Here is a 26,919-nt window from a genome sequence, read left to right as displayed (position 1 = left end):
CAAACAGCACAACATTCTTCTCATCTGGCACAGTACTTGAAATAATTCTCATTCCAATAATATTTAACATAGATATTTCACTTTCACTTTTATTCATTTCTCTAGTGATTTTTTCATAACCTCCGAAAGTGCCCCAAGTGCCAATTAGTTTATTTTGATTTGTATACCGCCCTACTCCCGAAGGACTCAGTGCCGAAGTGCCAATTGTGTTGGTGTTGTGAGTGTGTCTCTTTTGTGGGCCTCTCAGGGCCTCCCTCCCTCCTCCGTCCTTTTGGGGGTCTCTGGGGGGATTTTCCCTTCAGGGAAAGAAGCTTCATCAGTTGCCCAAAGACTCCAAAGCCCATCCTCCCCTCCTCTTTTCCTCCCTCCCCTCCTTCCTTCCTATCTCTGGATGGTTTGTTGCTTTAGCTGCTCAAAAGCTTTATCCACATAAATAGAATGGATTTTTATTATAAATCCAAAATATTGATCCTGAATTTCATTGTGATTCATATAATTTCTTCTTCATCTAAAGTATTATTTTTACTTCCATGAAAATACTTCAGACAAGAGGCCAATAATTCTCCAGGGGGTCCTGTTCTTTATTAAAAGAACAGGAATATTTATTAAATTCCGTGTATTTAGAGCAAATTGTTGGTGCGGCTCCAGTTTAGGAGACCTGAAATCACAGGATGTTTCTTGAGTCTCTTTGGGGGAATTTTCTCTTCCTTTTTCTTTGACTTCTGAGCCGACTTTTCTCTCCGGAGAGATCCGGGCGTCTCCTTCCCCCGAGAGGCCAAAGCTTTTCTCCGGCCACCAAGAGAGGCTCCCAACCTTCCCTCAACTCTCCCCAGAATTATATATATGTATATATAGAGAACTTAATCAATCCGGCTGAATCAGTCTGCCTGCTTTCTGGATTTGGTTTTTACAAGAAACTGATTTATATCTGTGTCCTATTTTACTACATTAGGCATCAAGCTTGATATCAAAAAGAAATCTTGAATAACATGATGTGGGGCAGATAAATGTACTTTGTCCTCCTGGTGTTTTAAATCAAGAGGTCTCTATTTGTCTATTAAATTGGATTCCTGGATGGGCAGAGGGAGAAAGTTGTGTCCCTTGGTAGGTATTTAAAAGGAAAAAAATACCTTTTTCCGATCCAATAAAAATCTCCAGCAACTCCCATCTGGCCAAATTGGAACCCCAAAATCTTCACACTGCAGTCTTGTAAATAAGGAGGTTTGGGATGGGCTATAAAAATAAACATGGAAAAATACCAAATTGCAGCTTTAAAATCTGATCCTTCCATTTTCTTGCTAAAAGTCTTTTTCTCATCCAAAATTTGCATTTCCTGTTTTTTTTTAAAAAAGGCCATTCTCAGTTTGTAAAGCCTCTGCCTTCTTTTAGCAATTCCAGAAAGGCCTTTAATGTCCCAAGAGGCAAATGGGATTTTCCTGGAAAATAAAAACAACTCACACCTGAAATGTTGCTATTTGTCTGCATGGAAACCTGACCAGATCCCAGGTTGGAATTACAAAGAACCATTTAAAAATGGGTTCTTCTTAAGCATCATAGAATTTACTGTTAATAAGAAAATCCCTCAACAGGAAAACAAAATGGTTAGCAAAGGACTCTGGGCTGGAATGGATCTATTGTCAACTCTCTTGGGGGGCTCATCCAGACTAACACCCCCCCCCCATTAATCCATCCAAGAGTTGTGCCAGTTGGAGCATTTGCTGAAGGAGGAGATCCAGATCCCAGATCCCCTCTGGATCCCTTCCCCACTCCCTTCCCCCCTCATCCAGGGCAGAAGCTTCCCTGAGGGAGTCAGAGGGACCCCTCCCCACCTCCTTCCCCAGGAATGGCCGGTCCCTGCGGCTGGGAAGGAGGCCGGCTGGGTGCAGGCAGAGCCTGGTCTGGGGGGGTCTCCCTCTGAATCCCCCCAAAGCCCCCCCAGGAAGGATCCTCGAGAGAGATCATGAGATCCCCCAAAACCTCTTCTGTCCTGCCTGCTCTGAAGGGGGGATTCAGGGTCTCTCATCTTCAATGGGAGGAGAAACTTTTCCTTCAGGGGATTCTGGCAGTTATGGGGAGCAAAGGGCTGCCCCCCCCCATTGGGCTCCTTTGCCCTTTCCTTCAAAATGCCTCTTTCTGTTGAGGCTGCCTAAAATTGGGGGGTTTGCAGCCACATCACATTTTGCATTTTTCCCCCTGAAATCTTCTGCTGATTTTTTTGTTTATTATTTAGGGAGAAAACGGAAAGCGGAAGGAGAAATTTTCTCTCTCCAAATAAAGATCTTCTCTTCTCTTCTCTTCTCTTCTCTTCTCTTCTCTTCTCTTCTCTTCTCTTCTCTTCTCTCCTCTCCTCTCCTCTCCTCTCCTCTCCTCTCCTCTCCTCTCCTCTCCTCTCTCCTCTTTCTCTTTCTCTTTCTTTTTTTCTCTTGGGAAGCGTGGTTGATCACCTTCAGGGCTGCTCAGAGGCGTTTGGCTCCGTCCTCTCTCCTCTCCTCTATAACCTCCGCATGAAGCCGCTGGGTGAGGCCATCCGTCACCAGGGCTGGAGGTCTCCTCCGTCTGCTGATGTGATAAGGTTTCATCCCCACCTCTGGGGACCCAGGAGATGCTGAGGCTGCCCCCTCGAGGGTCCTGGAGGCTGTGGGGGGAGGGGCTGAATGGGGGGTTAGGGGCTTCAGCTGAACTCTGGAAAGGCCAAAGGGCTTTGGGTGTTGGGAGCCCCAAGATGGGGGACTTTAACCAACTTCCTTCTGGGTGGAGCTGCATTGTCCCAGAGACCCAGTTGGCAATTCTGGAGATTCTCCTGGACTCCCGGAGAGCAGGTGGCAGTCACGGCTAGGAGAGTGTCTGTAAGACTTTGGGTTAGTTGTGGCCACTTTGGCAAATAAATATAATAAATAACTAAGTTTACTAAGCAAACAACAAACAAACAAATGTTGTGGTATTAGATCTAATTAAAAATCTGGTTTCATTTTCAACAAGATCCCAAGAATCATCCGACTCGTGCTGCGTCTGTCCTTCCCGTCTTCTGCGTCGTTTCTTTCCTGTTGTGTCTCTCATGTGGCTCCTTCTGCTCCTTCCCTCCAGCCAAGCCCACCGTCTCCATCTCCCCCACCAAGATGGACCCCTCTTCCCCCAACACCATCCTCCTCTGCACCGCGACCGGCTTTTACCCCGTGGAGATCAAGGTCCAGTGGCTGAAGAATGGGCGGCTGGAGGAGGAGGGCGTGGCCTTTGGGGAGGAGCTCCAGAACGGAGACTGGACCTACCAGCTCCAGGTGATGCTGGAGACCCAGCCCCAACGGGGGGACGTCTATACTTGCAAGGTGGGGCATGCCAGCCTGGAGGCCCCCATCACCATCCAGTGGGGTAAGCCCCTCCCTCCCCTCCCTCCCCTCCTGCTCTGGTGACCCCACCCTGCCCTGAGAAGGGGAAGAAGCCCACCCCATGGGGAGAGCTAGAATGGACCCTCCTGGGGGAAGGTGGGCCTGATCCTCCTGCTCAGGTGAGGCTCCTTCTCCTTCCCCAGAGCCCCGTTCCTCCAGTTCTGCCACGAGCAAACTCTGGACGGGGATCATGGGGGCCGTGATAGGAGTGGCCTTCCTGGCTGTGGGGCTCTTCTCCTACCTGAAGAGCAAGAAAGGTGAGTCTGGGGGGCTGGAGGGGAGGTGGTGGGGAGGGGACCCTCTAGGGGAGGCCTCTCCTCAAGCTTAGCAGGTGGCCAAGAGGGGCCCCTTGGGGAATATTTTTGGCAGCTTCTCTTTTTTGAGGGGTTTATAAGTGAAGATCACACAACCTATGATGGGCTATCAATGGTGAGGGGGTCCTGCTGAGTCCTCTAGCCCATGAAGGGTTCTGATTGAGTCTTTTTCTCCTTCCAGCAATTCCCATCCAACCTCCTGCAGGTGAGTTTCTCCTCTTCCCCCTCATCTCAACCTCTCCTATGAGTTATAGGTGGCTTTTAAAATTCCTTAATTGTTCCTTTTTTAAAAAAAGAAACTTGCCTGAACAAAATCTCCTTCTTGTGGATAGAGCAGTTTTTTGGATTTTGGGCAACGTTTCTTTACAGAGATCTGAAAAAGTATTGCAATCAAAAACAAAAGCACACACAAATGCTAAAATCTTGCCCAGAATTTTTCCAGGTTTTGGGAAATTGCAAAAGGGAAGGGAAGGGAAGGGAAGGAGGGGGCCATTCCTTCCCATTCCTCCCTTGTGGGAGGGAGCACCCCAGGTTTAAATTCCCCCATGCATTTTGTAAGCAACCCACCCATTCTGTTAGGCTCACTGTGGAGGGGGGTTCCTGAGGGTATTCAGGAATGGGGACAAATTCCATCCTGTGGCTGTTTCAAAAGGGGTGACAGCACGGGTGAAATGCTCCCAGTTCGGACTGGATAGCCCGATCCGGTAGCGATGGGAGCGGGTGGTTCGGAGAACTGGTAGCAAAAAGCCCCGCGCCCCCCTCCCCCACCATGCCCAGCTGAGCCACATGATCATCAGAGGCTTTTTTTTTTTACTTTTCAAAGCATTTTTTCTACAACCTCTTCCGCCAAAAAAATGCTTTTAAAAGTAAAAAAAAAAAGTTGGCCATGCCCACCCAGTCACATTACCCCCCAAGCCATGCCCACAGAACCGGTAGTAACAAATTTTGCATTTCACCCCTACTATGCACTGCAGTATTGTAGGCCACTTCAGCAAATGGCAGGAGATCTGCCCAGCTAAATTGCTGATAATTAACATAGCATCTCAGGTATTGTTCTATCATTGTGTTAGCTCGTTCTCTACCTCCGTTCGTACTCGGATGGAAGGGGGAGCTAAGTCCTTGAGATGACCCTATCAACTTAATGAACTCCCTCCAAAACTTCACCCTGAACTGCACCCCACCCTCCGGTCCGATTTCTGGCCAAGTGAGCCCAGGCTCCCCCCTTTGCTGCCACCCCCATCGTAGCCCCATCTTCTTTCTTCATATGAAGCATCCCAGCCTTTTCCTCCCTGAAATGGGCGGATTCTCTCTCTATGTGTCCCTGCCTATCAACCACCCCCCTGTTGTGGCTCCGTTACCGGAGCCTGTGTCATTGTCAGGAGAGGACTCCGAGAGTGAAGGGGACCCTCCTCTCTGGCAATGCCTTCGGTGTCTGCCGAAGGGCAAGAGATAGGGCCCAGTCAAACCTTGTGACGAACAAAGCTGAAAGCTTCCATGCCATTCTGCATTGCTGGACTTTTGCTTTAAGACTTTGCTGGAGTATCTCTGGACTTGATTAGTTCCGTAATTATTGAGCTGCTTTCCTTTGATGTATCAGAAGTGGGGAGAAGTTATCTCTCCTCTTTGTAAATAATAAACTCTTGGCAGGCAGCCACTAGGTTGTTGCCAAGTTCCGTTATCATAAGGAAAAGGATTTTGCCGGCTGGTTTGGTCTTTAACTCCTGAACGTCTGTTGGTGGGTGTGCGTGGGGTTGGGGACAGAACACCCCCTGCAGTGTGGGTCTGCCTTGGGGGTGGGGGATGAAAGGGAAGAAGAATTTATTATTTACAGTAAAAGTGTCTCTTTATATTCTGATTTTCTTCCCCATCTCTTTTTCTACAGCACTCATGAATTAATCCTGCTCTCCGATGCAAAAGCATATTTTTTATTTAACAGCTGATGACTCTTTGTCCTGTTTGCAACCTGTGAGAAATGGAGGCTGAAGGTGGCAGTTTGGGGGGAGGAGGAGAACGGCAGCCTGGACCTTCTCCCGCTGAGACACACATACACCCCAGCTTCCTTTCAGGGCCGCTCTTTCTTGTGAGGGAGGGGTGGAGACCATCTAGACTGTCCCCAGGGATGCTAGGTGGACCTGTCACTCCAGACCCCTCAACTCTCCTGGCTTTGAACCCACAGCAGCTTCATCCACATTATTCTTCCTCCCACTCACTTCCCTTCCCTTCGCTTTGCTATAAAAGAATAAACTTCAGATGTAAGAAAACCCTGGAATCCTCCCTTCCTCTTCCTCCTCTTCCTTTTTGCTGCCCCCGCAGGAGGCTCCTCCCTCCACTGCCTCTGGATCCACCATCCAGGCTACTTTTGGTCCGAAGTCAGATCTGGTTCAGGAGGAGGGTGGGCAGATCCAGGGAGGTGAAGGGGCAGGACCCCCCTTTCTGCTCAGAGGCCCCCTTGCTCTGCTTCCCCTCAAGCCCCCTTTGGAGGAGCAGAATGACAGCAGGCACCGTCCTCCCTGAGCATTTGTGGGGGGCCATTGGGGGGCACCCGAGACTCCCCTACATTCACCCAGCCATTTCAGCCATTTCTCTCCTTCACAACTGGAGGGTCCTGCCCCATTTTGGCATCCAATGGCTCCCTCCCTCTTTGGGGCTCAGATTCCAATGGTATAGAGTCTCCTGCTCGATGGTATAAATGGTGTAGGCCTGAGCAGGAGGTTGGACTAGATGACCTCTAAGGAATCCATCTGAAGCCGTTCCTGGTGCAGAAGACATTGCCACGGAGGGGAAGACCTGCTCTGGGGGAAAAAGGGGGGGGGAGTTCAATGGGGCAGCCCTAAGTGGAAGACCCCTCCCTTCTCCCCATCACCTCTAGATGCCCCTAGACAGCCCTCCAACTGAGCCTCGCCCCCTCCAGAGGTCATCCAGACTGACTCTGCAGGACTCCAGGGGCCTCCATCACCGAGGCAGAATTTCCCCCTCCCCTTCCTCATCTGGGGTCTTGGGGCCACCACAGGAAAAATAATTATAAGAAATAACCAACAGAACCCAACAGAAGAAACACGAAAACCTCCTTCAATGCATTTGGGTTGAGATAAAAGGGGGGGAAAGAGGGATGGGGGAATATTCGGAGCCTCCCAAACAACCAGAGGAAATAGATGGAAGTTTCTGTGAATTAGCCGAGGCCCGGAGGAAGCTCCCCCCAAGAGTCATGGGGGGCTTGGACTCCCCTGGCCTCACCTGGGAGGCAGGTTCTGGGCCTGGTGGAAGAGGAAAGAGGCTCCTGGGAAACCCAGCAGACCAGAGGCCGCCTTGGAAGCAGCCCCCCCTCCTTTCCCCCCATACGGGGCCTTTGCCACCAGGGGAGGGGAGACCCTGGACGGGGCCTTCTCCAACCCCCAGGGAGCCTTTGAGGCCGCCCCTCCCCCTCCTCCTCCTGGCCCCTCCGATCCTCTCTCTGGGAGGCTCCGGTCAGCAGAGAAGCCTTTAAGGTTCATCAGAGAGGACCCAGGAGAGAACTAGGGAGACTGTGGCCGGCAGAAGCCGTGGAGGCTCTACGAGGAGATTCCTTCAAGGGCAGAAATTGGAAGGTATTTAAAGAGGCTGCAACGAATGGACAAGACACTGATGGGAACGAATAAGCTTCTACTGTCTCTGCTTATATTCAAAATAATAAGGTTATCCATCCATCCACCCATCAAATCTCTCTCTCATCTTCTCTCTCACATTTATGTAGCCCCTCATCTCACAACAAGTGAGGTAAATAAAAACAGGTATTTACATGAAAGTATTAAAAAACATTCAAAGCAATAAAAAATATTTTAAAAAGAAGGAATATTAGGCAAAGAGTCACTTTTTTCAGTGCCATTTTAACTTCCAATGGTCACTAAATGAACCGTTATAAGTCAAGGACTCCTTTCTTCAATGGGCTTTAACTGATGGAGAGCTATAATGAGGTTGTGGGGGGAAGGGCCTCTTCAGCCTCCTCCAATGGGGCAGAGGACCAAGGGGCTGCCCCACCTGCAGACTCAGCCATGGGGCGGAGGAGGAGGAGGAGGGGAGTCCCTGAGCTGCCCTGAGGGAGAATGGAGGCTTGTTGCCTGCTGGATCCTGGCCGGTTCCTCAGTTCCGCTTCGGAGGAGCCCAAAGCTTCAGGCTGGGGAAGCGAAGCCCAAGCGCCTCTGCAGCTCTTGGGGGCTGGAGAAGGAAGGGCTGCTCTGGGTGTGTGTCTGTGTGTGTGTGTATGTGTATGTGTGTGTGTGTGTGGAAGAAAGAACTCGGAGAAGAGCACAATATTTGGGGGGGGGAAGCATGAAAGGGGCCCAGAGGTTCTGCCTGGGTCAGGTGAGGGATGGAGGCCCCACAGAGGCTGCCTGGATCTGGGGCTGACTGTGTGTGAGTGGCTGTGTCAGATACACAACTGTGGGGCAGATGCTGGGGGGGACCTGGCTCTGGGCTGCTGAGGCTGGTGCTGGGCCAGGGGGGAGTTTGACCCCTCCAGCCCCCCCATCCCTGGAAAGGACCCAGGCCACCTCTGGACCCCCAAAGCTCTTGAAACAGGATCCGGAATTCAGGATCTCTCTAAGCCGCCTTTGCGTAACTGAGCAGAACCCGAATCTCCCCCAAAGACTAGAAAAAAAGTTTTCTATGAATGAAGTGAAAGAGGAGAAGAAGAAACAGAAGGTCTCCTTTTGGGATAGTTTGGGGGTGGGGTGAGAGATTTCCAGACTGTGATGGTTAAAAGGCTGTAATCCTATAGTGGAGGAAATAGGATCCCTGAAGTCCCCAGGATTTCTATTAAAATTCCAGGTTATTCTATAAATTATAAATTTATTCTTCGGTTTAATATACTGTCCCTCCCTCCATCCTTCCTAAATAATCCTGAAACCTTTTCCAAGGAAGAAAATCCGCTCAGATCCTCTGACACGTCATATCCGTGGATATGGATTTTCTTCTCCTTCTTTTGGGAAAATGTTTCCTCCAACTCCCCTCCAGAAGAACTAAATTCATCTCAGAGGCTGATTCTTAGGACTTGGGAGTCCCAGGACTGATTCCTTTCCCCCTAAAATCCCCTTTTCTCTCAGGATCCCTGCAGGCAAAACGTTGAGTTCCCTGGCAAAGAACAAACAGCAGGAATGGAGAATCTGCTCCTTCATAATATAAAATGTTTGTGAGATTTATTGAGCTTAAAGGTTTATTTCAAACCACGGCAGAGATTTGGAAAGGAGGGAAAAGCTGCATTTATGTGGAAACGATATTTCTCTTCAAAAGACGTTTTGTACAAACACACCTACAAAAGTTGGAGGGAATTAAGGACAGAAACGCCCTCAAAATTTCCAGGGAGGAAAAAATGCCTTGAGGGTCTTTGGCTGAGAATTGGGGGGGGGGACGGAGGAAGAGCCGCTGCTCAGACGGGGGACCTCCCTGAATTCTGGGCTTGGGCCGGAAGAGAAGGGGGGATGGGGGGGTCTTGGCTGGGCTCTGGGTGGGGGGAAACTCCACTTGGGACCCTTCCTGGAGGGGAAGACCGACTGGAGTCCCACTCCTGCCCTTGGGATCTCCCTCGCTCACTTGGGATCTCACAAGCAGATCCCGGAGTGGGGCAGCGTCTCCAGGAATCACCCCTCAACTGACAGAAGCCGAAGCCCTGAGAAGGTCGATCAGCCTGGAAGGGAAAATGGGATCCTCCAAAGCCTCCAAGGGAGATCCGACCTGGAAGGGATCAGGAGGGATCTCCTGACCCTGAGAACCAATGAATCAATGGAGCAGCCCCCCACCTGGAATTGTGCGGGGAGGAGGGGGGGCTGCATCCCTGGATGCCACGGGGTTGGACTAGAAGATCTCTAAGGTCCCTTCCAGCCTTTGAGTCTCCCCATCGGCTCTCCCCCCCCCAGCCTTCCACCCACCCACCCCCTCCTGCTTGTGGGGGGAGGGGGAATAAAGCCTGGGACTGGCCATTTCATTTTTCATTTTCATTTTATTTGATTTATATACTGCCCTACTCCCGAAGGACTCAGGGCAGTGAACAGGCACAAGATAAAACACATAGAATACAAAAATATAAGAGCAGAAGTAAAATCGAATTAAATCAATTTAGCCCAAGACAAATTTAAAACCCCAAGTTAAGAACAAATTAAAATTTACATTAAAAGAGGAAGCAGCCGGAGACCCTCCAGACTCTGGGCTGAACCCCCGACAGGCTCCGCTCCAGCAGTCCTTCAGGGGGAGATTCTTCCCCCCCCCATCTGATTCAACACCCCCCCCCCCCGCAATTGAGCTCCACAGCAGCCATTCTGGAACCCAAACCGGCCTAAACCCCACAGCGCTGGGGGTCAGACCTCCCCTCCGGCAGCCCCTGTGCCAGGAAGGAAGAGGGTCAAAGGTCAGAGGCTTCCCTGGGGGTTTCACCTGGGGGCCAGGAAATGTGGGGAGGGGTCAGTGTGCGTGTGTGTGTGTGTGTGTGTGTTTGTGTGTTTGTGTCCACAGTCACCAGCTCATCCCCGCCCCCTGCAGAGTCCAGAGTCTCTGTTACTGGACATGCTGACGGCAGCAAGAATTCCTTCCATGGAAAGAAACCTCCAGGATGGAGGAAGGGATGGAATGAAAAAGTGGGCAGAGGTGGAGAAATAAACTTTTTGAAAGAAGAGATTTCCAGCTGTTTTTCTACCTGGAAGCCCCTTCTGGACTTTGGGCAGAAAAAAATGAAATCTGGACTTCTGGGATTTACTGATTAAGTGAAGTTGTTGGTATAGAAATGATTAATATTTACTTACAGAAGAAATAAAAACAGAGACTAGATTGGAGAGTGGAGGAGAATCATGGGGGGGAGGGGGGGGCAAAAGGAAGACGGAGCTGGCATGAAAGACCCCCCAGATTGCAGCCCCCCAAGACTGAAGGGATTCCCCTCCCCCACTTTCTCCGCTTCTCTCTCTGCGCAGAACTCTCTCCTGCATCGGGCGAAGTCGAGGGAGGCTCTGCCCGGAGACCGATGACGCTGCAGAAGGGAGGATTCCCATTGGTCCTCCTGCTCTTCTGGACTCTCCCTCTTCCGAAGTCCGAGGAAAACTCCTCCCCCCCTCCAGACCCTCCGATTCCTCCTCTGGGGCTGGGAGCGTCTTTCTCCCCCCTTTGGGGCGCTTGTGGGGAGCCTCCATGGCTTTTCTTGGGGTCCCCCTGATGCTGCTGCTGGGGGCGCTGGCCCGGATCCCCGGGAGCGAAGGGGGGGAGGAGACCCCCGGTAAGGAGGGGGCTGGGCGGGGGAGGAGGGGGCTGGGAATGGGGAAGGAAGCCGATGGGTCCCCAGAGCCTCCAGCAGCCTCCATCTCTGCGTGGTCTCCTCCCCCTTCCTCCCCACAGCCCCCCCCCAGGAGGACGGAGAGGGACCCTAATCCTAACCCTTCCCCCATGTAGCCAGGTGGGGGTCGCAGCCTGTCCTGTGCCTGGGTGGGAGGGGGCTGCAGGGAAAGAGGAAGGGAGGAAAAGCGAAAGAGGGAAACTGAGGCATTTTCAGCCCTGAATCCCCAGAAGGGAAAAGAGGCATTTGAGCAAAAGTCTTTTTCCTTCTTCAGAAACTTCACTTTTTCTCCTGAATCTCAGATTTGGGGCTTTGGAGGTCAGGCAAGAGGGGGCTTCGGGCCCTTCTGGGGAGCCCCTGAATTTGGGGAAGAGAGCAAGAACCCCCATAATTCCCCTGGAGGAGAGGGGGGAGTGAGGGAGAAGGAGGGGGCGGGAGACCCTCCCTTTGAGAGGCTCTTCAGGGGGGCTGCACTGCAGGGTCTCTTTGGGGAGGGGGAGAGGAATCAGGAGTCCCCCAAAGGGAGGGAGCTGGGCTGAAGATTCAGGGGAAGAAGAAAGGGGGGAGACCCCGGGAGAGTCGGTCTAGATGTCCTCATTGTGGCCCCTCCCCAGATCCCCTCCCAAAGGAAGAGAGAGTGGGGGGGATGGACGTTATTTTTTTTCCAGCCCCCCCCTCCATCCTTCCTGCCCCTTGAGATCCAACCTTCCCTGCAGAGACTGAACAGGATCGCTGGACTGGTTGAGCTTCTGCCTGCCTTTTCTCACCCCTCCCCCTCTTTCCTCCCCTCCCCCCTCCAGGAAGCCTCCCTTCCTCTCTGGGACTGACAGAGTTCCCCTTCCCTCCTCCAGGGGGCGTCTTCCGCCAGTACCTCAAAGGAAGGTCCCCCTCCCCCCTCCCGAGTAGATACCCCCTCCTCTCCCAGCGGCTGGGAAGGATGGGCCCTGGAGTCCCTCCTGACGGCCTTCCTCCCCCTCGCAGCCCATTTCCTGTACCAGTATAAGGCCGAGTGCCGCTTCCTCAATGGGACGCAGCGGGTGAGGTTCCTGGACCGCTACTTCTACGACCGGCAGGAGTTAGTGCGCTTCGACAGCGACCTCGGGAAGCACGTGGCCCTCACGGAGTTTGGGAAGGTGTATGCGGATGCTTTCAACAGGGATGAGCAGCTCCTGCAGTACAAGAAGTCCGGAGTGGATCGCTTCTGCCGGAACAACTACGGGGTGTACAGCTACCAGGCGGCCAAGAGGGAGGAGCGGGTGGTTGGCCGGAGAGGTGAGTTTATTTATTTATTTATTATTTATTTTATTGAATTTCTATACCGTCCTACTCCCGAAGGACTCAGGGCGGTGCACAGCCATGAAATAAAACACATAGATATACAAAATTTAAAATCGAATAAAATGAATTAAATAAATTTGGCTGAATTAATACCCATAATTTAAAATACCCGTAATTTTAAAATACATTAAAAATATACAATTTACACTTAAAAGGGAGAAGATTTAGGCGAGGCCAGCTTGATGAAATAAAAGCGTCTTCAACTCGCGGCGGAAGGTGCGCAGATCCGGAATCCTCCGTATCTCTGGGGGGAGCTCATTCCAGATCGTCGGTGCCCCCACAGAGAAGGCTCTCCCCCTAGGGGCCGACAGCCGACATTATTTGGCCGACGGCACCTGGAGGAGCCCCTCTCTGTGGGAGCGTACTGGTCGGTGGGAGGCTGTTGATGGTAGTAGGCGGTCCCGTAAGTAACCAGGTCCTAAGCCATGGAGCGCTTTAAAGGTGGTAACCAGAACCTTGAAGCGCACCCGGAAGACCACCGGGAGCCAGTGCAGCTCGCGCAGGAGAGGTGTTACATGGGAGCTCCATGTTGCTCCCATAACCACCCGCGTGGCCACACTCTGCACCAGTTGGAGCATCCGGGTGCTCCTCAAGGGGAGCCCCATGTAGAGAGCATTACAATAGTCCAGACAAGAGGTGACGAGGGCATGAGTGACTGTGCGTAACGAGTCCCGATCTAGAAAGGGACGCAACTGGCGAATCAGGCGAACCTGATGAAAAATCCTCCCGGTCACGGCCGTCACATGCTCTTCTAAAGACAGCCGTGAGTCCAGGAGGAAGCCCAAGTTACGAGCCCTTTCCGTGGGGGCCAATGATTCACCCCCAATAGCCAGTGATGGCGCCAGCTGACTATATCGGGACGTCGGAAACCACAGCCACTCGGTCTTGGATGGGTTGAGCCTGAGCCCGTTTCTCCCCATCCAGATCCGTACAGCCTCCAGGCACTGGGACATCACTTCAAGGGCATCGTTGGGGTGGTCCGGTTTGTGGGGGGGGGAGAGTTTGGGGGGGAGTTTGGGGGAGGGGACCCCCTTTTCCTTTCCTTGATTGAGACTCTCCCAGATGAAGATTTAGTGGTTGTTTCAAAAGCAAGGATGACTCCAATTCAGTGGAAAAATCAATGAATTAATTCATGAAGAGACTTAATTGAAAGGCTTCAGGGGATTCAGGCTGCCTCCTCCTCTCTGCCCCCCCCAGCAAAGCCCCAGAGCCCCATTGGGACCCCTTTCCAGAAGGCCAGTAAGGGGGGGCTCATTAAAAAAATCCTTTCTCGGCTTCCGGTTTGCTGCTGGCCGCCGCCAGATGTTCCTTCGGGATTGTCAGCTTCCATTGCCTGTTAGAGCTGCCTTCACAGCGGAATGGCGGCTCGAAAAAACTCCGTTTCCATGAGGAAATGGAGATAGAGCCGGCAGGGGTGGGTAGAACTCTCTGCATAGTCCCAAAAGTTTTTCTTTTACTTTTGGGACGGAGCGGATGAGATGCCCCATATCCCCAGCCGCTGCTCCGGGCTTTGGGAGACCTCTGCTAATGCAGAGCCAGGCGTCAAAAGCAAGTCTACGAATTTAACAGATTATTCAAAGAAAATGTGAGCTGGACCTGTAATACTGAATCGCAAGTATTTTACTTATTTTTCAAAAAAAACTACTTAAGAGAGAAGAGGAAAGGAAAGGGGGAAAAAAGAAAAAAGCTTTTTAAAATGGCGTCTGCCGCGGCTGGAGAAGAGGCTGAAAGGGAAAGTCCTTCCGTTTTCTATTATTACAATGTAGCGGAATAAATACCACTGGCTATATTTGCAGACAAAACTTCGCTCCTGTGTTTTTTTTCTCTCTTTTTTCTCCCTGGAGACTTGACATTGTTCTTGATTGGAAAGAAGTCTTTTTTCTTGTTTTTTTTTTTTCTTTTAACAAAGCTTGCCTGGGCGGAAACATGGCACTGAGACTTATAAAGTCAGACAAACAAGTAGTGGGGGGGGGATTTCCCCACTAACAATTTAAAGGAACAAGTTTTAACTCTCCAGTCTCAGAAACCTGATTTCAATATAATAGAATTTCTCTTGGAGGAGATTGAAAGAAGGGATGAGATTGTGAATCAGCATCTTGAAAAATTTAAGCAGGAAATTAAAGAAATGGTGAAATCTAAGTTTGATTTTTTGGAGCGAAAAATTTTAAAAGTGGTTAATGGTTTTTCAGAATTTATGATACAGTTGGATACAAATATTAATTTACTAGAGTCTAAAATGGAAGAAACTCAAGATAAATTGGACAATAGAATCCAAAAAATTGAAAATGATTTGATAAACACTCAGGATAATAGCTCAGAAGAAAAACCTAAAATGGAGGCTGATCAAAAGTCTGGTAACGTAGAAAATCTGCAACAGAGGATTGAAAGAGAAGTTCTAATGGTACAATATAATTTTACAGAATATGCGATAAGACTGAGAGGTTTGCAGGAAAATAACAGAGATGATTTAAGGAAAATATCTTCTGAAATTCTAGCTGGGATTTTAAAGGTTCAACCTGAGGACGTGTTTTGTAGGATTGACAGAGTTTACAGAATAAATTCCTGGATTGCCAAGCAAAGGCAACTGCCTAGAGATGTGGTGATTTATTTTACAGATAAAGAAATTAGGAATAATATTGTGCAAAATTCCTTCAATTCTAATTTGCAATTGTATGGAAGAAAGATTTGGATTTACAAAGAACTCCCACCTAAGATATTAACGGAAAGGAAGAAATTTGGTTTTCTGGTGGCTGAGTTAAAAAAGAGAAATATTCCATTTAGGTGGGACGCCCCAGTTGGTATCATATTGAGATATCAAGGAGAAAGATACCAGCTAAATACTGTTGAAAGAGCGGAAGAATTTTATCAAAATAGGTTGAAAATGAACTTAACATCTTCAGGTATAATACAGGATAAGCAGAAGGAGCTGGAAATAAAGGGAAAATATTGAATTACAGAGACTGTACCAGATAAATTGCCTTTGGATTTTTCGGATACCCCAGCTGGATTATCTACAAATTTGAGAGAAGTGGCATCTGACTTTAACGTGATGACTTATCAAGTCAAGGACAAGCATGGAAACCAATTAGGGGATATACAAGGGATAAAAAAGAAACATGAGACACAAAAACAAAACCAACAAGACCAATCTACAAAGCAGAATGAAAACTGATTAGTTGATACACAATCTGTAGAAAGGAAACCAGGATCGAAATCAAACCCACAAAAAGAAAAGAAAAAAAAGAAATAGGTTGCATCAAAATAGAAATTTCTAAATCAAGCAACAGTGAAGCCAGTGACTTTAAAAAATGAATGAGTATGTGAAAATATAGAGGAGGCGACGTATTGGTCAATATTATCCTGAGGATAGTGACAGATCTCTGCATTGCCGTAATCTTGGGATGTGAAAAGAGCCTTAAACTGATGGATTTGAATTATCCACTTTGGAATTCCTTTTTTGTGCTGATAAATATATTATAATTATCCTGAATCATAAGGCAAGAGAATTATGCGGGGGCAAGCAGAAGATCAGGTTGTTACCCACTATGATGATGGGAATCAATAATCCTGATGAAAGCCACAATTATTACTATATGGAATATAATTATAATGTCACTCGGGTGGTTGTTTTTACTTTTATACATATAAGAGGATATTTACTACTGATGGGGGCAGATATGATTGAAGATTTTGAATAAACTGTTGCATCAGCAAGCTATGTTACCCTATTATGGATGATGGTCCTAACAATCCAGTGGAAAGACTTTCAAGAAGATATTATATGGACTATAAATTTAAAGTCATTGTCTTTTCTTTTTTATTTAGATATAATGGAATATATATACATATAATTTTAAGTAGCGTGGGCAGTGAATCAAAGATATTAAGAATTGTTGTGTATGGTAATTTTGCAGGACAGTGGGTGAATAAGCTAGGTTGCAGATTGATTAGTTTAAGAAAAGGGATTTTTAAGTGATATATTTAGGGGAGTGGAGGAAATGGATAGAGTGGAATAAATGTTAAATTAGATTTTATGGGGAAGGCCGCTTTGAAATGTTATAGTAATACATACAGAAGATTAAATGTTAAAGTAGGATTTATTGTATAGTTTTAAAGCGGAAGGTGGTTTTGATTTGTTGTAATATAAGTTTGGGAGAAGAAAAAAAAGGGCAGATTATTGCCAAATTGGGAGTTATAATACTATTATGCTAAATTAGAAGTTATTTTACAATATTATAGTATAATGTCTTTTTTTTTTTCTTTCTTGAAATGTATGGATAAAGGGGGATGTTATAATATTAATAATATTTTTAGTAAGTAAAGGTCAGTATTCAGAGGAGGGAGTAAGTAATCTGTTATGAATTAGGTTTTTTGTTACGAAGAAGTCACAGGGGGGGATGGGTGGGGAGGGGGGGTTAGGGAGGGGGAGGGGGAGGGGAAAAAAAGGGGGAAAAATTTGTATTTGAAAACTTTTTCAATAAAAAAAAAAATCCTTTCTCTCCAGGTCTCAGTTCGGCATCTTTTCAATCCAATAAATAAGTAAGTAAGTAAAATAAACGAATATATAAAATTAAATAAATAAATGAAGAATAAATAAATGAAAAGCTAAATCAATAAATAAATAACTAATAAATAAAATAAATAACTAATAAAATAAACTAAAGAAAGAAAGAATAATAATAAATTAACTAAATAATAAAATAAATTTAATAAATAATAAACTAACTAAATAATACAATAAATAATAAACTAATCATAGCAATAAATAAACTAAACAATAAAATCAATCAATCAATCCAGATAGAATTTATACAACAGTTGTATACAGTGTACAACTACCAGGAGTGCCTGATGGGCCGGAGAGGTGAGTCTGGGGGGGAGGGAGGGAGGGGGGGCTCTTCCCTGGGAGGGGACCCCCCTTTCCTTTCATTCACTTCATTCCTTGGGATCCTCCCGGATGGAGGTTTTATTCCTCATTTATTTATTTATTCTACACTCTCAGATGGACAAAATCTTCTTCCCAGGCTCCAAACTCTCCTCCTGCCTGGAATCTGGGATCCCTTCGATCCATTTCCCCCCCCCACAAGAAAATCCATCCAGAAAAGGTTTTTTTGGGGGGGGGGCACAAGAATCCAGCCAGATCTCTCTCTCTCTCTCCTGCTCAATACACGGACTTCTTCACTTAACAACAGTTCGTTTAGTGACCATTTAAAGTTCCAACAGCAGTGAAAAAAAATGACTTATGACCCTTTTTCACACTTACGACATATTCAGTCTGGAGGCAAAACTCACTTTCACTCCTAAATTCTTCCCTGCCAACCTGGGAGGATTTTCAGCTGCCACATAAGATGCATTTGGAAATGTTTTTACTACCAAAGAGGATATTTATTTATTTGTTTATTTATTATTCAAATTTCTATACCGCCCTTCTCCTTTCGGACTCAGGGCGATGAACAGCCAAAAATAAAACATTTGTGCACAAACGTTAAAATAAGTTTAAAATAATTAAATAAGATTTGGCCCATAATTTAAAACATTTCCATTTCCAAAACATTTTCGTGGAGATAATAATATTCACCTGTTTAATTTGTTTCTGGATGATATTTAAAGTTCATTTTTCCCCTGCAAACAGCCCAACATTCTCGTCATCTGGCACAGTACTTGAAATAATTCTCATTCCAATAATATTTAATATAGAGATTTCACTTTCACTTTTATTCATTTATCTAGTGATTTTTTCATAACCTCCGAAAGTGCCCCAAGTGCCAATTGTGTTGGTGTTGTGAGTGTGTCTCTTTTGTGGGCCTCTCAGGGCCTCCCTCCCTCCTCCCTCCTTTTGGGGGTCTCTGGGGGGATTTTCCCTTCAGGGAAAGGAGCTTCATCAGCTGCCTAAACACCCCAAAGCCCATCCTCCCCTCCTCTTTTCCTCCCTCCCCTCCTTCCTTCCTTCCTTCCTCTGGTTCAGGGACAGGACCAAAATCTCTGGATGGTTTGTTGCTTTAGCTGCTCACAAGCTTTATCCACATAAATAGAATGCATTTTTATTATAAATCCAAAATATTGATCCTGAATTTCATTGTGATTCATATAATTTCTTCTTTATTAAAAGTATTATTTTTACTTCCATGAAAATACTTCAGACAAGAGGCCAATAATTCTCCAGGGGTTTCTGTTCTTTATTAAAATAACAGGAATATTTATTAAATTCCGTGTATTTAAAGCCAATTGTTGGTCAGGCTCCAGTTTAGGAGACTTGAAATCACAGGATGTTTCTTGAGTCGTTTTGGGGGAATTTTCTCTTCCTTTTTCTTTGACTTCTGAGCTGACTTTTCTCTCCGGAGAGATCCGGGCGTCTCCTTCCCCCGAGAGGCCAAAGCTTTACTCTGGACACCAAGAGAGGCTCCCAACCTTCCCTCAACTCTCCCCAGAATTATATATATGTACCGTATTTTCCACCGTATAAGACAACCCCCGACTTTTCCTGTTAAAATATAGGGTTTGGGCTATACTCGCCGTATAAGACTACCCCTCTTCCAACGCACACCAAATAAAAATTAAAAAACACCAACTGGCTCACCCACAATGTAAAAGCAGCTGTGCTAGTCCCAAAATGGCCCCTGAAACAAGCAGGAACCTCACACAGCCACAAAAAGCCCCCCAAAAAAACAACTTTCACACTTTACACACACAAAATTCCACATACAGCTTTGTGAGATTTTGTGTGTTTGTGTAGTTAGAGTGAAACCCTACAGAAACACACAAAATCTCAGAAACCTGTACAAATATTATTTTATTTTATTTTTATATAAAAGCAGCTCCGTCCTCTCTCCTCTCCTCTATAACCTCCGCATGAAGCCGCTGGGTGAGGCCATCGTGTCACCAGGGCTGGAGGTCTCCTCCGTCTGCTGATGTGATAAGGTTTCATCTCGACCTCTGGGGACCCAGGAGATGCTGAGGCTGCCCCCTCGAGGGTCCTGGAGGCTGTGGGGGGAGGGGCTGACTCGTGCTGCATCTGTCCTTCCCGTCTTCTGCGTCATTTCTTTCCTGTTGTGTCTCTCATGTGGCTACTTCTCCTCCTTCCCTCCAGCCAAGCCCACCGTCTCCATCTCCCCCACCAAGATGGACCCCTCTTCCCCCAACACCATCCTCCTCTGCACCGCGACCGGCTTTTACCCCGTGGTGATCGAGGTCCAGTGGCTGAAGAACGGGCGGCTGGAGGAGGAGGGCGTGGCCTTTGGGGAGGAGCTCCAGAACGGAGACTGGACCTACCAGCTCCAGGTGATGTTGGAGACCCAGCCCCAACGGGGGGACGTCTATACTTGCAAGGTGGGGCATGCCAGCCTGGAGGCCCCCATCACCATCCAGTGGGGTAAGCCCCTCCCTCCCCTCCCTCCCCTCCTGCTCTGGGGACCCCACCCTGCCCTGAGAAGGGGAAGAAGCCCACCCCATGGGGAGAGCTAGAATGGAGCCTCCTGGGGGAAGGTGGGCCTGATCCTCCTGCTCAGGTGAGGCTCCTTCTCCTTCCCCAGAGCCCCGTTCCTCCAGCTCTGCCAGGAGCAAACTCTGGACGGGGATCATGGGGGCCGTGATAGGAGTGGCCTTCCTGGCTGTGGGGCTCTTCTCCTACCTGAAGAGCAAGAAAGGTGAGTCTGGGGGGCTGGAGGGGAGGTTGTGGGGAGGGGACCCTCTAGGGGAGGCCTCTCCTCAAGCTTAGCAGGTGGCCAAGAGGGGCCCCTTGGGGAACGTTTATGGGAACTTCTGTTCTTGGAGGGGCTATAAGTGGAGATAATGCAACCTATTATGGGCTATCGATGGGGAGGGGGTCCCGCTGAGTCCTCCAGCCCATGAAGGGTTCTGATTGGGTCTTTTTCTCCTTCCAGCAATTCCCATCCAACCTCCTGCAGGTGAGTTTCTCCTCTTCCCCCTCATCTCAACCTCTCTTAAGAGTTTTAGGTGGCCTTTAAAAATTCCTTAATTGTTCCTTTTTTAAAAAAAACAAGCCTGGACAATATCTCCTTGCTGTGGATAGAGCAGTTTTTTGAATTTTTGGCAGCTTTTCCTTACAGAGACCTGAAAAAGTATTGCAATCAAAAACAAAAGCACACAGAAATGCTAAAATCTTGCCCAGAATTTTTCCAAGTTTTGGGAAATTGCCAAAGGGTTTTTTTTAAAAAAAATTGATTTATATGCCGCCCTTCTCCGGAGACTCAGGGCAGCTTACAGTGCGTTAAAAAATAGCCTTCATACTTTTGTATATTTTATATAAAGTCAGCTTATTGACCCCACAAACTGGGTCCTCAATTTACCTACCTTAGAAAGGATGGACGGCTGAGTCAACCTTGAGCCTGGCAAGATTCGAACTTACTTTAATTGCAGACAGCTGGTGTTAAATTACAGTGCTTAGTCTGCAGAGCTATCCAGGCTCCTTGAATTGAAGGGAAGGAAGGAGGGAGCACCCCAGGTTTAAATTCCCCCACGCATTTTGTAAGCAACCCACCCATTCTGTTAGGCTCACTGTGGAGGGGGGTTCCTGAGGGTATCCAGGCATGAGGAAAATTCCACCCTGCGGCTATTTTAAAAGGGGTGACACCAGGGATGAAATGCTCCCGGTTCGATCCGGATCGCCCAATCCGGTAGCGATGGTGGCGGGTGGTTCGGAGAACCGGTAGCAAAACTCCCAGCGCCCCCCCCCCCAATGCCCAGCTGAGTGACGCAATCATCAGAGGCTTTTTTTTTAATTTTTAAAAGCATTTTTTCCACAACCTCTTTGGCTGAAAAAATGCTTTTAAAAGTAAAAAGAAAACCTCTGATAATCCCGCGGCTCAGCTGGGATCGTCAGAGGCTTTTAAAAGCATTTTTTCTACAACCTCTTCAGCCAAAGAGATTGTAGAAAAATGCTTTTAAAAGCCTCTGACGATCCCAGCTGAGTTGTCTGATCGTCAGAGCCTTGTATGTTCTAGAAAAAATGTTTTTAAAAGAAAAAAAAAAGCCTCTGCCGATCAGGCAACTCAGCTGGGATCGTTAGAGATTTTTTTTAAAAAAAGCCTCTGATGATTGCGTGGCTCAGCTGGGATAGTCAGAGGGTTTTCAAAGCATTTTCTTACAACCTCTTTGGCTGAAGAGGTGGTAAAAAAAATACTTTGAAAAGCCTCTGACGATCCCAGCTGAGTTGCCTGATCTTCAGAGGCTAGGCTTTTCAAAGCATTTTTTTCTGCAAACTCTTCGGCCGATGCTTTGAAAAGTTAAAAAAATCAGCAAATGGCAGGAGATCTGCCCAGGTAAATTGCTGATAATTATCATAGCATCTCAGGTATTGTTCTATCATTGCGTTAGCTCGTTCTCTACCTCCGTTCGTACTTGGATGGAAGGTGGAGCTAAGCCCTTGAGATGAAACTATCAACTTAATGAACTCCCTCCAAAACTTCACCCTGAACTGCACCCCACCCTCCGGTCCGATTTCTGGCCAAGTGAGCCCAGGCTCCCCCCTTTGCTGCCACCCCCATCGTAGCCCCGTCTTCTTTCTTCATATGAAGCATCCCAGCCTTTTCCTCCCTGAAATGGGCGGATTCTCTCTCTATGTGTCCCTGCCTATCAACCACCCCCCTGCAGTGTGGGTCTGCCTTGGGGGTGGGGGATGAAAGGGAAGAAGAATATATTAGTTACAGTAAAAGTGTCTCTTTATATTCTGATTTTCTTCCCCATCTCTTTTTCTACAGCACTCATGAATTAATCCTGCTCTCCGATGCAAAAGCATATTTTTTATTTAACAGCTGATGACTCTTTGTCCTCTTTGCAACCTGTGAAAAATGGAGGCTGAAGGTGGCAGTTTGGGGGGAGGAGGAGAATGGCAGCCTGGACCTTCTCCTGCTGAGACACACATACACCCCAGCTTCCTTTCAGGGCCTCTCTTTCTTGTGAGGGAGGGAGGGAGACCATCTAGACTGTCCCCAGGGATGCTAGGTGGACCTGTCACTCCAGACCCCTCATCTCTCCTGGCTTTGAACCCACAGCAGCTTCATCTCCATCATTCTTCCTCCGAATCACTTCCCTTCGCTTTGCTATAAAAGAATAAACTTCAGATGTAAGAAAACCCTGGAATCCTCCCTTCCTTCCTCTTCCTCCTCTTCCTTTTTGCTGCCCCCGCAGGAGGCTCCTCCCTCCGCTGCCTCTGGATCCACCATCCAGGCTACTTTGGGTCCGAAGCCAGAACTGGTTCAGGAGGAGGGTGGGCAGATCCAGGGAGGTGAAGGGGCAGGACCCCCCTTTCTGCTCATAGGCCCCCTTGCTCTGCTTCCCCTCAATGCCCCTTTTGAGGCGCAGAAAGCCAGGAGGCACGGTCCTCCCTGAGCATTTGTGGGGAGCCATTGGGGGGCACCTGAGACTCCCCTACATTTACGCAGGCATTTCTCATTTTAGGGTTGTGCCATTTTGGCATCCAACTCCTCCCTCCCTCCCTCTTCGGGCTCAGATTCGGTATAGGTCCGTGATGGCAAACCTATGGCATGTGTGCCGGAAATGGCACGCAGAGCCATTTCACCTGGCATGCAAGGCGTCGCCCATTCCTCTTCTGGGCTTCTGGCACACGCATGTGCATCGTCCTGATTGTTGTGCACGCATGCGTGCCAGTAAACAGAAGACTAGCTGGCTGGAGCACATGCGTGCCCCAGGACATCCACCCCCTTGCCAGCCAGGATCACTGCCCCAGTCGCTCCCCTGTACCCGCTCGCCTGCCTGCCTACCTTGTCATCGACACTGCGAGGAAAGGCCCCGAAGCTGCACTGCCTGGGATCCACATGGGCTGCCGCAGAGAGGAAGGGAAGCCCCAGCCTAGCTGGCAGCTCTGCTCCTTTTCTTCTTCTGGGTACCTGCGTGCCCCCTCACCCCTCTCAGCCAGGAGAAGGAGAAGGGAGCTGCCTCCAGGAAGACTGGAGGAGAGCGCAGTAAGCAGTAAGAGGTGTGCCGGCTGGAAAGCAGTCATGCTCCCTTGGAAGAAGTGGCGGGAGAGGGTTGCACCAACCTTTGCCGGCGTGAATGGCCATGCTGGATGCTGTCCGGAGCTCGAGGCAACACCAGGGAAGGAGCAGCAGGCGGGGCAGCCTCTGCCCAGCCAGCAAATGCTCCCCCGTGCGCCTGAGCCGGTCGGTCGCTCCTACCCTTCCCCGTGCAGCCTGCGGCTCCCAGCAGAGAGGAGCCCAAGCAAGCCGCGCATTTGGAGCTTCCCTGTTGGGGCCGAGAGCACCTCCTCTGTATGCTGCCCTCCCTTCTCTGGGGAAGGAGCCAGCTGGCCTGCTCGCCATGAGCAGCGCACAAACTGTCCCCGGTGCTTCCCAAACTTCGGGGCAGGGCTGAGGGCAGGTGGGAGGCGGAGAGGGAGGAGCAGGCAGCTTCTATGCCTCGGGGCTCCGGGGAGAGGCGGCCGAAAGCTCCATGCAGAGGCCGCCAATCACGAGCCCCGGGGCCGCCTGCTTCCCTTCCACGGGAACGGCTCGGCTACTTCGAAGCGAGCGGCTGGGAAGTTTCCTCGCTGAGAGACGGGCAGGCGGACGCTGCGTTTGTAGGGGGAAGCGGCACCACACAGCTCCTTCCCTTTTGCCCCCGGCTGACTCCGATCCCGGCCCTGCCGCTCCTCAGCCTCCTTCCACTCTGGAGTTTCCCGCTCTCCACAGCTCAGCGCTCTTTTCTTTTTTTAAAAAATAATTTTTATTATGAAACATTAAAACAAAACAAAACATACAACATTTATATATACAAACTCTTTTTACAGCTCTTTCGTAGTGATCCTTCCTTATTGTTTACTATTTATGCAAATTTTTACTTCATCTTATTCCATATTATTATCTGTCTCCTTCTCAAAGGCGCCTAGAAGAAAAAGGCGGGAAAAAAGGGAAACGCCCCCTTTCCACCCTCAGCAACCAATCAGAGAGCAGATTCCCTCAGGCGGGAGCCCTCCCTCCCTCCCTCCCTCCCTCAGCCACAAAGGGGTGTCCTGGATCATTCTAGACTTTCCTTCCCCAGCTGTTAAATTGAACACATTTAAAGTGTTCAAAGGAAACGGACCTAAAATGACTTTGCTTTTGTCCGTTAGATTGAATTGTCCTTCTAGAAATGGCTGCTGACATATTAAGGTGTAAAAGCAAAAAGTTGTTTTTTTTTTAAATCTTCTACTGTGCTGAAAAGAGCCGGAAGTCAAAGCCTTTTTTCCTTTTTGCCCCTTGAACCTCAGACTTTCTTTTCCCCTCTTTTTCTCCTTCCCCTGATTTCCTATTTCTGTTTTTCTTTGCGGTTTATGAAATAAATAAATAAACAAATAAGAAACAGACCTAAAAAAAGAGGAGGTGAAATTGCAGGATAGGTAAGAAATAACCAAACCGCTCTAGAAAAGCAACAGAAGAAAGACGAAAACCTTCCATGCATTTCAGATAATATAAAAGGGGGAAAAGAAGGATGGAGCCATGGGGGTATATTGGAAGCCACCCAACCCCCAAATCAAATGGTCACTAAATGAACCCTTGTAAATCAAGGACTTTCTTCAATCTGCTTCAACGGAGGGAGAAAAGCTTGTTTCATGATGGTTTCGTGCCTTCAAGTTGGTGTCGATGTTTAGCCACCCATGGATAGACTTTCTCTGGGGAGACCCCTCCCCATCCCCCTCCTCCAGGTCCTCTGAACAGTGTCCTCCCCCCCCAACTGCCACTGAGCCCCTCCCCCTCCATGCTGGTCCCCCTTTTCCCCTCTTCCCTCCCGTCCTTCCTCCGTCAGAGCCTCCCCAGAGAGCAGGGAGGGTCTCCCCACAAAGGGTCCCAAGGGGGAGAATGTGGGTCCTTTGAGTGACATTTCTCCAACCTTCCATCGGTTTCTTTCCTGGGCTCTCCAGGGTCTCCTCGGGGGTCAGGAAGGGCCCCTTCAGCCGCCTCCAATGGGGCAGAGGACCTTGTGGCTGCCCCACCTGCAGACTCAGCCATGGGGCGGAGGAGGAGGAGGAGGAGGGGAGTCCCTGAGCTGCCCTGAGGGAGAATGGAGGCTTGTTGCCTGCTGGATCCTGGCCGGTTCCTCAGTTCCGCTTCGGAGGAGCCCAGAGCTTCAGGCTGGGGAAGCGAAGCCCAAGCGCCTCTGCAGCTCTTGGGGGCTGGAGAAGGAAGGGCTGCTCTGGGTGTGTGTGTGTGTGTGTGTGTGTGTGTGTGGAAGAGAGAACGCGGAGAAGAGCACAATATTTGGGGGGGGAAGCATGAAAGGGGCCCAGAGGTTCTGCCTGGGTCAGGTGAGGGATGGAGGCCCCACAGAGGCTGCCTGGATCTGGGGCTGACTGTGTGTGAGTGGCTGTGTCAGATACACAACTGTGGGGCAGATGTGGACTTCAGCTGCTGGGGGGGACCTGGCTCTGGGCTGCTGAGGCTGGTGCTGGGCCAGGGGGGAGTTTGACCCCTCCAGCCCCCCCCATCCCTGGAAAGGACCCAGGCCACCTCTGGACCCCCAAAGCTCTTGAAACAGGATCCGGAATTCAGGATCTCTCTAAGCCGCCTTTGCGTAACTGAGCAGAACCCGAATCTCCCGCAAAGACTAGAAAAAAAGTTTTCTATGGATGAAGTGAAAGAGGAGAAGAAGAAACAGAAGGTCTGTTTGGGGGATAATATGCGGGGGGGGGGAGAGAGATTTCCAGACTGTGATGGTGAAAAGGCTGTAATCCTATAGTGGAGGAAATAGGATCCCTGAAGTCCCCAGGATTTCTATTAACATTCCAGGTTGTTCTATAAATTATGAATTTATTCTTCGGTTTAATACACTGTCCCTCCATCCATCCTTCCTAAATAATCCTGAAATCTTTTCCAAGGAAGAAAATCTGCTCAGATCCTCTGACACATCATATCCGTGGATATGGATTTTCTTCTCCTTCTTTTGGGAAAATGTTTCCTCCAACTCCCCTCCAGAAGAACTAAATTCATCTCAGAGGCGGACTTGGGAGCCCCAGGACTGATTCCTTTCCCCATAAAATCTCTTTTTTTCTCTCACGATCCCTGCAGGCAAAACGTTGAGTTCCCTGGCAAAGAACAAACAGCAGAACAAACTCCTTCATAACATAAAATGTTTGTGAGATTTATGGAGTTTAAAGGTGGAATCACGGCAGAGATTTGGAAAGGAGGGAAAAGCTGCATTTATTTGGAGACGATATTTCTCTTCAAAAGACGTTTTGTACAAACACACCTACAAAAGTTGGAAGGAATTAAGGACAAAAACGCCCTCAAAATTTCCAGGGAGGAAAAACTGCCTTGAGGGCCCTTTGGCTGAGAATTGGGGGGGGGACGGAGAAGAGCCACTGCTCAGATGGGGAACCTCCCTGAATTCTGGGCTTGGGCCGGAAGAGAAGGGGGGACGGGGGGGTCTTGGCTGGGCTCTGGGTGGGGGGAAACTCTTCCTGGAGGGGATTGGATTCCCACTCCTGCCCTTAGGATCTCCCTCACTCACTTGGGATCTCACAAGCAGATCGCGAAGTGGGGCAGCATCTTCAGGGATCACCCCTCAACTGACAGAAGCCGAAGCCCAGAGAAGGTCGATCTGCCTGGAAGGGAAAATGGGATCATCCTCCGAGGGGGATCCGACC

The 26,919-nt window shown here is 48.8% G+C and overlaps 2 protein-coding genes across 2 annotated transcripts in view; both read left to right on the top strand.

Annotated features, from left to right (window-relative positions):
* The window catches only part of LOC148116160 (H-2 class II histocompatibility antigen, E-S beta chain-like), a 99,149-nt gene that overhangs the window by 31,074 nt on the left and 41,156 nt on the right, over positions 1-26,919 (top strand). The gene's annotated exons all lie outside the window — the stretch shown is intronic.
* Positions 6,807-22,702, top strand: LOC148116162 (rano class II histocompatibility antigen, A beta chain-like). Its single transcript, XM_087888450.1, has 4 exons — positions 6,807-6,938; positions 11,837-12,257; positions 19,411-19,692; positions 22,644-22,702. The coding sequence occupies exons 1-4, from the start codon at positions 6,807-6,809 to the stop codon at positions 22,700-22,702; spliced, it is 894 nt and encodes a 297-aa protein (XP_087744576.1).

The sequence above is a fragment of the Pantherophis guttatus genome, chromosome 2 (assembly GCF_059756535.1).
Source record: "Pantherophis guttatus breed Tessera chromosome 2, ASM5975653v1, whole genome shotgun sequence".
NCBI lineage: Eukaryota > Metazoa > Chordata > Lepidosauria > Squamata > Colubridae > Pantherophis > Pantherophis guttatus.
This window is presented reverse-complemented; position numbering and strand designations above follow the sequence as displayed.